The sequence below is a fragment of the Rhodamnia argentea genome, chromosome 9 (genome assembly GCF_020921035.1).
Source record: "Rhodamnia argentea isolate NSW1041297 chromosome 9, ASM2092103v1, whole genome shotgun sequence".
NCBI classification, from domain to species: domain Eukaryota; kingdom Viridiplantae; phylum Streptophyta; class Magnoliopsida; order Myrtales; family Myrtaceae; genus Rhodamnia; species Rhodamnia argentea.
This window is the reverse complement of record NC_063158.1, coordinates 6,883,377-6,893,416: the sequence shown is the minus strand read 5'-3', so window position 1 is coordinate 6,893,416 and position 10,040 is coordinate 6,883,377. Positions and strand designations below refer to the sequence as shown.

The 10,040-nt window shown below is 39.6% G+C and overlaps 2 protein-coding genes across 3 annotated transcripts; both read left to right on the top strand.

Moving 5' to 3' along the window:
- Window positions 1-343: 343 nt before the first annotated feature.
- On the top strand, window positions 344-8,050 carry LOC125316643 (disease resistance protein RPV1-like). Its single transcript, XM_048285488.1, has 6 exons — window positions 344-912; window positions 1,102-2,197; window positions 2,664-2,948; window positions 3,032-4,490; window positions 5,809-5,882; window positions 7,562-8,050. The coding sequence occupies exons 1-6, from the start codon at window positions 344-346 to the stop codon at window positions 8,048-8,050; spliced, it is 3,972 nt and encodes a 1,323-aa protein (XP_048141445.1).
- Window positions 8,051-8,229: 179 nt separating this feature from the next.
- LOC125316525 lies at window positions 8,230-9,026 on the top strand. 2 transcript variants are annotated; one of them, XM_048285016.1, is made up of 3 exons: window positions 8,230-8,462; window positions 8,558-8,691; window positions 8,953-9,026. In XM_048285016.1, exons 1-3 carry the CDS (start codon window positions 8,327-8,329, stop codon window positions 9,010-9,012), a joined length of 330 nt encoding a protein of 109 aa, XP_048140973.1. In that variant the 5' UTR covers window positions 8,230-8,326; the 3' UTR covers window positions 9,013-9,026. The 2 variants fall into 2 exon arrangements, 1 of the variants encoding a protein (XP_048140973.1); XR_007199666.1 differs by lacking the exon at window positions 8,558-8,691.
- The last annotated feature ends 1,014 nt before the right edge of the window (window positions 9,027-10,040 follow it).

Below are 10,040 nucleotides of genomic sequence, written 5' to 3'. Positions count from 1 at the left end.
GTTTTTAAGTGATAAAAAATTTTTTAGGGTAGAATTAGGAATGGACTTGAACGTGTTTTAAGAGACAAAAGGTGGAATTTGGACAAAAATTAAGGTTGAAGGTTTTTTTATGATATTAGGCCCGAGGATGGATGGTTCGAACTTCATGAGGATGCCCACTCCACTAAATACAGTCATTTTCTATTAACTTGTGTACTTTTTCCGTCTCGATCCATTCGCATCTTGAAGTGTTAAGTACCAAAACCTCAGCTCCTCACGGTCATCTGTTGGGAAACTCAAATAGAGGCATTTTGTTCTTTGATATTCACAGAGAGATCGGTTCAGCAGCCATAGGAGGAGTAGAATGAAGCGTTTTCTCTCTATGCTCGTGCCCAATGTTCTCCAAAGCAACAAGAAGAGCAAACTTCGAAAAGCTGATGATACCAGTGCATCTGGTTCCTCTGCCGCTTCGGCGGGTGATGACAATTACGATGTGTTCTTGAGCTTCAGAGGTGAGGATACTCGTAAAACTTTCGTCGATCACCTTTACAACGGCCTCGTCAATGCTGGAATCCGCGTGTTCAAAGATGACAATGAGCTTCGCGAAGGTGAGAAGATCAGTACCAACCTTCTCCAGGCCATTAAGAACAGTAAGATCTCGATTCCGATTCTCTCGCAGAACTACGCTTCAAGCAAATGGTGCCTTCAAGAGCTCTTTGAGATGACAGAGTGCATGAAGAGAGGTGGGCACGTTGTCTTGCCCATATTTTACCAGGTTGAACCGGCCCATGTGCGATACCAAATAGAAAGCTTTGGAAAGACTTTCTCCCATTTAAGTAGGAAGTATACAATAGAAGATGTAGCAAAATGGAAACAAGCACTCCAAGAAGTGGCTTCCCTGAAGGGATGGGAATCGGAGAAAACTGCTAACGGGTATTTCATTTTCTATCGAAGCCTTGTTTCGTTTCTTTCAACAGGATCTTGCTTGTAGAGGAGGCTACACATTCGTGTGTTTCTCATTTCGTGCTTGCGTGTTTTACTCTTATATGCTGTAGAATATTGAGATACAACAAGATATGATTGTTCTTCTAATACATTTTACCTCGAATGCTTTATAAACAGCCTCGAAGGACAATTGGTGAAAATGGTCGTAAGCAAAGTTTTGAACGAATTAAAGAAGGCCTTTCAGCTGATTGTTACCGAGCAACTTGTTGGAATCAATAATGCTGTGGATGATATCTTGAGATTGCTGGATGATAAAACCGATGCCACCCAAATTGTCGGTATTTATGGAATGGGGGGTATCGGTAAAACAACTTTAGCTAAGGCCGTCTACAATAAGCTCTCTAACCAATTTCAGTATCGGAGTTTCATTGCAGATATTCGAGAATCCTCGCAGCGCAATGGCATTTCAGGTTTGCAGAATCAATTAATATTTGACATACTGAGATTGAACAATGAAGTGTCTACTATTGATGAAGGAATCAGGATCATGGAATCCAGATTTAAATATAAAAAAGTCTTACTTCTTCTAGATGATGTGGATCATAATGACCAGCTCAAAGCTTTGGTTGGGAAACGTGATTGGTTTGAGAAGGGAAGTAAGGTAATCATTACCACAAGAATAAAGTCTGTTCTTGACAAAGCTGGGGCCAATTCCGAGTATGAACTCGAGGAAATTAATGAGGATGAATCTTTGATCTTATTTAGTAGACATGCCTTTTTGAGGGACTCTCCTCCATGTGAATTTGTGTCTCTCTCTCGTGCTGTCGTATCCACTACTGGAGGGCTTCCCTTAGCTCTCGAAGTTATAGGTTCGTTTTTGTATGGGCGAAGACGAGCATTTTGGGAAGACGCGTTAAAGAGGTTACGGAAAGTACCACATGAGAAAGTGCAAGAGAAGTTGAGGATAAGTTATGAAGCATTAAACTATGAGGAAAAACAAATATTTTTGGATGTTGCTTGTTTCGGCGCCAGGGGTAGCTTAAGACTTATATTCTACATGTGGGAGGCTTGCAATTTTCTTCCGAATATGGTGATTGAAACATTAAGTTTTATGTCGCTAATAAAAATTGGAGACAATGGAGAGTTGAGAATGCATGACCAGCTGAGAGATCTAGGTAGGGAAATTGTTCGCGAAGAAGCTTGCCATGCACCTATAAATCAAAGTAGGTTGTGGGTCCATGAAGAAGCTTTGGAAGTACTTGAGAGAAATAAGGTAATTCTTATCTCTGTCGTAGTTCTACTCTCTTTTGACATGGATTTTCTTGATTGGAATGAATTGTTAGACCTTACAGCTGAGATTTCCCTCCTTGTATTATTTCCTGGATTTGTTTAGGAAGTGATGTGCTTAGCATCTATACATTGTGGATATTTTCTAGGGGGTCGGAAAACTTTTTGGTTTAAACAATAAACTCCCTGCTGATTTTAAGTCATTATCGATGTACCCATTGTGTTTTATTCCCTTGACATCACCTATTTCACTGGTCCTCTAATCGGATAAGAGAAAGAAAAAGGATCAAATAGCATAAAGAAAAGAAGGGAAGAATTTCATCATAGGAAAACAGATAATCACATATATGATAAAAGTTGGTCTGACCAGAGAGTCAACTTCACGACCATAGAATGAAGAGCGAGTGATAATGGGTCCACTTTAGCTGATTTGATGGAATCTTTCTGTGAAGGGAATTCAAAAAGATCGTGTTCAGGCCCTCTGTCTAAACGAAGACTTGTCGCAGAGGGAATTCACAACTGAACAATTTGAGACACTACCGAACTTAAGGCTCCTTGTAGTGAACAATGCCAAACTGATTGGGAATTCCAAAAGCTTGCTTCCCAAGTTACGATGGCTTGTGTGGACCAGATGTCCTGCATCCTTGCCTACTTGTTTTGATCTGGAGAAATTAGTCATACTTGCTTTACCAGGAAGTGACATTTCAGAGCTTTGGGAAGGTTGGAGTCATCTCAAGGTCAGATGGAGAGCATCTTGGTTTATCTCTTATTGCTAATGGCTTATTCTTTGCAAAAATTTACCAATCATTTTGTTTTGCAGCCAGCGAAGCAGTTGAAACATCTAGGTCTTACATATTGCTGTAGTTTGAAAGTTACTCCTGATCTCTCAACCTTTAGAAATTTAGAGATCTTAACCCTCGAAAAATGTTTCAATCTGGAGCAAATTCACCCTTCAATTGGAGAAGCCAAGGGCCTCGTTGTATTGGACTTGCGGGAATGTAAGAAACTACAAGAGCTACCCCAAGAAATGGGCAAGTTGGAACAACTGAAGGAACTTTCCATAGGCCAGACTGCTATAGAGGAAATTCCTCCATGTATAGGTTCTTTGAATAAGCTGGAGGTGCTTTATGCTGGTGGTTGCGAATCATTGGTTGGACTTCCCGACTCAATTGGCCATCTGGTAAATTTGTTGACCCTTGACTTGACATATTGCACCAGGTTATGTAAACTTCCAGAGAGCATCGGATCCCTCGTGAAATTGCAGCACCTATTATTAAGTGGGGTGGGCATTTGTGAATTGCCTGAATCCATTGGGGATTTGAAGAACTTGAAAACTTTGAATATTTCTCATAATGAGAAATTGAGCAGTTTACCTAGTACTATTAGCAAGTTGGGCAACCTTGAAGAATTAAATGCCACACAATGCAAGAGTTTGGGAGGGGAAATCCCTATAGATGGGTTGTCTTCACTGAAGATCCTTCGACTAAGTTCGACAGGCTTTTCCAGCTTCCCCGACACATTTGATAAGCTTTCTTCTCTTGAGGGACTTGATTTATACAACTGCAAGATGCTTCAATCGCTGCCGCAAAGCGTCAGTAAGCTGCCTTGTCTGCGATACCTTAACTTAACTAGTTGTGACAATCTTCAGTCGCTGCCAGATTTTCCTGCCAGTTTATCAGTTTTGGAAGTCACCTGGCAGCATCGAACATTGCCTCAACTTTCTCATCTAATCCACCTAAAAAAGCTTGCTGTTGTGGATTGCCAATTGCTAGAATCCATGCCAGATCTTCCCTCAGGATTATCGGAGCTTCATGTCCAAGATTGTGGTGAGTTGAAAGAGTTATCGAGTTTGTCAAGTCTGGAATTCTTGTCAGAGTTAGGTCTCGGTGGGTGCAATGAACTGACAGAAATCAAGGGTCTGGAAGCATTAAAATCCTTAGCAAAACTAAATGTATCTGGATGCTCGAAGTTGTCCAACCTTGACGGCCTTGGACATCTAGAGTCTTTGAGGTACGTGTGTATAAGTACGTTCTGTGACTCAGATGATCTCTTTCAAGTTAGAGGCCTTGACAAATTAAAATACGTGGAAGAGCTGCGGGTACGTGACTGTCAGTCCCTTGTAAGACCAGACCTTTCGCAATTAACACATCTGAGGCAATTAGGCTTTTACAACTGCCACAATCTTGTCGAAATTAAAGGCCTTGAGGGATTGAAAAACTTGGAAGGAGTGGAATTGCAGGGGTGCACATCCATAGACCTCTCATGGTGCCAGAAGCTTGGTGAGGTTCAGGGACCGGAGAAAAAGTCTGACCGCTGTACATATAAGGGATCCAACTCCGAGCGTCACAATATTGTCCACATGTGTGGAACTGAAGATTGAATGAAATGACGGGGTTGGGTCAATCTTGCATGAACTAGTGGAGATCACGGGGCTCCAGGAATGAGGCGTCCAAACTCTAAAGGGCGCTCAGCGATGCAGCTTATCGAAATTTCATACTTTCATTGCACTACTGCAGCAGCAAAGAGAAACAATTGGTCCATGAAAAGAATGCTCTGACGAGTCAAGCACCTTGGCCACAATGTCCGGAACGATTCACGTTTCGCTTGGAAAGGTAAATAAAGCAGGTCACACTGTTCATCGTTGAGATGCATTCACATTTTGCTTTGGCAATAGCAACATATGAAGGATGAGGTTTGATATTTGATCACCGAATATGAAGATTGACTATTTCCTTTTTTTGTCTCCTTTCTTTACATAACATAGTTAGTTCGAATTTAATCATTTCCCCTGACAGCAGGGTATTGTTTTCCTTGTCTTTCATGATTTAAGGAACGGGGAAGCTGATGGAGAGGAGGACGACAGGATGCTTCGGTGAAATCACTCTCTTGATAATGCCAACAGTCATCAGAAATGCCTTCCAAGTACATCAGCTGTCACAGCCATCAACTAAGATTGCTCATCTTGGATAAGCCATTAATGACCATCGCAATAGAGTTTTGAGTTATAATTTTCTGCATGTACTGAGTTTGAAGAATGATTTGCTTCTCCCTTGACATCTATTTGGTTATGTTTAAGTCCTTCTCTTCGCAAGATTCCCTGGCCATTTGGATTCTTGATGAGATTTACGTGTCGAATTTGACCGAGGCAGAATATCAATCAATTTCATCCCGTCTGGAAAAATCAGCTTCAGATTTTATGTGTTTTTTTTTTTCATTCAAGAATTAGAATTTTTACACCATGCAATGTGTATTTGTTCCGCCAATGCTCATCTTGACCTTCGATGTAGCAAGATATACTATAGCATAGCATGCTATATACGATGAAAGAAACGATGTCATTTTAATCTGGGACATGTGAACCAAAGAGAACCATATGTGCAGGTGGTTCTGATCTGAGAGTAAGAATGAAGTGACTGTGCAGATGGACTGTTTGTTTTGGCACGCAGAGCTGAACGCTGTTCTTGCTTTGTGAGAGTTTTGGTGTCAAGACTACTCTCTGAAAGATGGAGATTCCTCAACGGAACCTTGTGGCATGATTTGGTCGTAATCGATTCATTGGATGACAAGTTGCTCTGATGATGTTGCACCAATTTGCAGGAGCTGTTAAAGCCTTTCTTAGGGATAGCTTTTCAGTTTTTGAAGCAGCTATCGAATTGACACAGTTTATGAAGGTTGCAATTTATAGTTACGGTTCTTGGCGGTTCAGGCAGCTTGAGACTCTGGAATTATATCCATTCAACTCTTGATTTGTTGAAGTATCAACAATTGACAGCAATTTCCTTACGAACTTGAGGAAAATATCAACCATAATTATGTGATTCCTAACGCCGAAGATTGAACATCCTGACATTAGAAACAGAGGACGCGTATGCAGGAGTTTCGGGATTTCTGGTTGAAATTCTTTTGTTCTAGAGAGAACGTGCGTTGATAGCTAGGACAGTTGCCCACTACATGCCAAAAAGCTGTTTGTCAACGATTCAAATGACTTTCTTGGTCGCCCTTATGGTAAAATCAAATTCGTTCCCCCCGATCATGATATTGTTAGACTTAATTAAGTATAGAAGTATAGAGTAGTATGTTCGATTCGCAACGTTTGCTATTCTGAATTTGTCCGCGGATCTTGGGTTTTGAACTCCGTGGCCACTTCATGTTCTTGTTCCTGCAATTGTAATTGAAGTCCATATTTTCGGCCACCCCTCCATATTTTCGAAAATTTAATTTAATTGGCCCATTTTTATTTTATTTTCTCATGTTTGTTTGATTGCTTGATTGTTATAAAGTTTGCACATTTATAAACAAACAAATCTATAATACATGCTCCTTTGTGCCTTGTCCCGTCGCAAAAATAAATTACATGTCTTGTCCATGCTCTCGTGGAATGGGACGGTAATTTAGTATAGAACTTCGCGTTCCGCTATTTGGCAAAAGCGATGATGTTATTCTATACAATTATCCGCATACTAGCCTGAATTTTCGAGAATGTAACGGATAAAATCTTGCTCCAACCCGCATCTTTGGGAATGAGAGGATTTATCAGAAAATTCGGAATATTAAGGTATATTATGGGCATTTTTGTTTGTCTTTGTTCAAGCTTCTGATTGCTTTTTAATTTGTTTTTATTTTGCTGAAAAATACAAAAAAAAAAAATCATTTTCCGAATATCATATGGTCAAACATGTCAGAACCTTGCTTTATATAAAAAAAAATAACATCTAATATGAGTTAGACTCTGAGAAATCATTTTCTTAATTAAAATTAGATGTTATCACGTTTTATGGCATGTTTTCACCATAATCATTCTCAAATCCGAAAATAGAAAGAAAAAATCACTTGTCATTTGCATATGACATAGCTTAGAGCATATTATTGCCATGTTATCACCTATGCATATTTCTATGTCATTTAGCGTAGTTTCATTTGCATCTTTCCAAAGAAAATCAAAAAAATTACTCAATTCATATCAATCAATCGAAAATAATTTTTCATGAAATTGGTACCGAAAGGGTATTAATTTTTAAAATTAATGTAACCAAGTCTCGAGCTCATTTTTTTCTCGATTCGCAAAAATAAGATATTTCTCCCGATATCTTATTAAGGGTTCTAATCAACCTTCCGTAAATGATTAGTGGCGGTTCCAACTGAATTTTTTTCATAAATAAACCTAAGTTTCGATTCAGTAGGACTTGGAAAGATTCGAATTATGTTAGTTGATTTAATTAACCTAATAATCCATTAGCCTAATTTTAGATCGCGACATGTCTTCACTGAAGATCCTTCGATTAAGATCGACAGGTGTTTCTTCTCATATGAATTCGATAAGCTTGCTTGTCTTGAGGAACTTGATTTGCAGGAATACAAGACGCTACAATCGCTGCCACAAAGCATTAGTAAGTTGCCTTCTCTGCAGCACCTTGATTTAATGCTGTGTGACAATCTTCAGTCGCTACCAGAGATTTCCCCTTGTTTAACATCTTTGAAATTCACTTGCCAGCATCAGCCATTGCCTCAACTTTCTCATCTAATCCATCTAAAAAAGCTCAAGGTTGTGGGTTGCCGATTGCTGGAATCCCTGCCGGAGCTTCCCTCTGGATTATTCAAGCTTTGTGTCCAATATTATGATGAGTTGAAAGGGTTACCTAGTTTGTCTAGTATGGAATTCTTGTCAGAATTAAATTTCAATTCATGCAGCGAGCTGACAGAAATCAAGGTTGCAAAAATAGGTGAATACAACCAACTATCATTTTCATCTTTGGACCAAAAACAAGCAAGAAGCATTAAAATACCTAGAAGGATTAACTGTATCAGAATGCTGGAAGTTGTCCAACCTCGACAGCCTTGAACATCTAGAGTCTTTAAGATCCTTGTATTTGCTTACGCTCTCTAAGTCAGATGATGCTCTTTGTCCGGTAGAGGATGACATAGTTCAATTTCGAGGCCTTGACAGATTGAAAAACTTGGAAGTGTTGTTGTCCACATCTGTTTGGAAGTGTTGTTGTCCACATCTGTCGAATTTCGCAAAGATTGAATGAAATGATGGGGGTCAATCTCGCATGATCTGGTGGAGATCACAGAGCTCCAGGACTCGGGGCGTCTAAACTCTAAAAGACGTCCAGCGATGCAACTTATCGGATCTTCATACGTTCATCGTTCTACTGCAGCAGAGAGAAACAACTGGTCCATGAAAAGACTGCTCCGACGAGTCGAGCACTTTGGTCACACTGTCCAGAACGATTCGCATTTTGCTTTGAAAGGTAAATAAAGCAGGTCACACTGTTCATCAGCATTTCCTACTTGACAACACCATTTTATTGATAGTACGCTGTTATACTTTTGTCTTTTTAAGTAGTTCAAGGAATGGAGATTTCTGGTCAGCGGAAGTTGACACGATGCTTCAGGGGTATCGTGCTCGGGTTCGTTGGAGCAGTCAATAATGCATTCACAAGGAAGAGTAGAAGGATTTACCAATGTTTTGATAAATTAGTAAATTACCGACCTTTTCCAAATTTTACGAGTGTAGCACTTCAATAGATTGTCAATAGTTCCGAATTGCTGCCATTGTTAAATTGTTCGCCGACCTAAGAGTTTTCCCTAATTAGTGTATTAAACATTTTGATACTAGGGACATACGGAGGAGGTTTGATATTTAATCACCGAATAAAAAGATGGATTATGTCCTTTTTGTCTTCTTTCCCATTACATAAAAATGATTGCGTTCAATTTAACCATTTTCCATAACGACAGGATATGGTCTTCCTTCTCTTACATGATTCAAAGAACGGAGAAGGTGATGGAGGAGTATGACATGATGCTTCGGACAAAACAACTCTCATCAGAATGCCTCCTAAGGACATCAGATGTCATGAGCCATCAAGTAAGATTGCTCATCCTGGATAACCTATCGATGACTATCACAAGCAAATCTGAGTTGTAATTTTCTTGAAGTACCCGATGTTTGAAGAATGATTTGCTTCCTCCCTTGACGTCAATGTGGTTATGTTTATTCGTCTATGCAGATACTTTCGGTTTCATTTTGTCGGTGAGGATGCTCATATGGAAGAACAGTTGCTGCAAACAAGCCATTTGTACTTATTAGGAAACCCCTCAACTTCAGTTATGTCAGTCCCTTTGCAATTCTTTTCGTCGTAAGTCATTAACATGTTTTTGATACACTGCTGCATTCTCTTCACAAGATTCCCTGGCCACATTGGATTCTTGATGAGATTTACTTGTCGAATATGACCGAAAGCAGAATATCGATCAATTTCATCCAGTCTGGAAAAATCAGCTTCAGATTTTATGTTTCATCCACTCAAGCATTAGAGTTTTTACGCTATGCAATTTGGATTTGTTCTGCCGATGCTCATTCTGCTATGTAAGACGAAAGAAACAATGCCATTTTAATCAAAGGGAACCATATGTGCAGGTGGTTCTGATCTGAGAGTAAGAATGAAGTGACTGTGTAGATGGACCGTTCTTGCTTTGTGAGAGTTTTGGTGTCAAGTCTGCTCTTATTGATGGAGATTCCTCAATGGCACCAATTTGCAGGGGGCTGTTAATGCCTTTCTTGGGGATAGTTTTTCAGTTTTTGAAGCAGCTATTTGAATTGATACAGTTTGTGAAGGTTTTGACTATACTCAACATAATGGACAGCGGCGAGGGCTGCACATGGCTGAGAATAGCCGCCAATGACGAGCAAGAAGAAGAAAAATGTGAAAAAAAAAATTAGTAGAAGTAAAATAATATGGTGTTTGTTGGTTTAAATGTGAGAGACATCATTTTTATTGAATCAACAGTTCACGTTAGCAACAATTAGGCGACGCAGTGCTGGA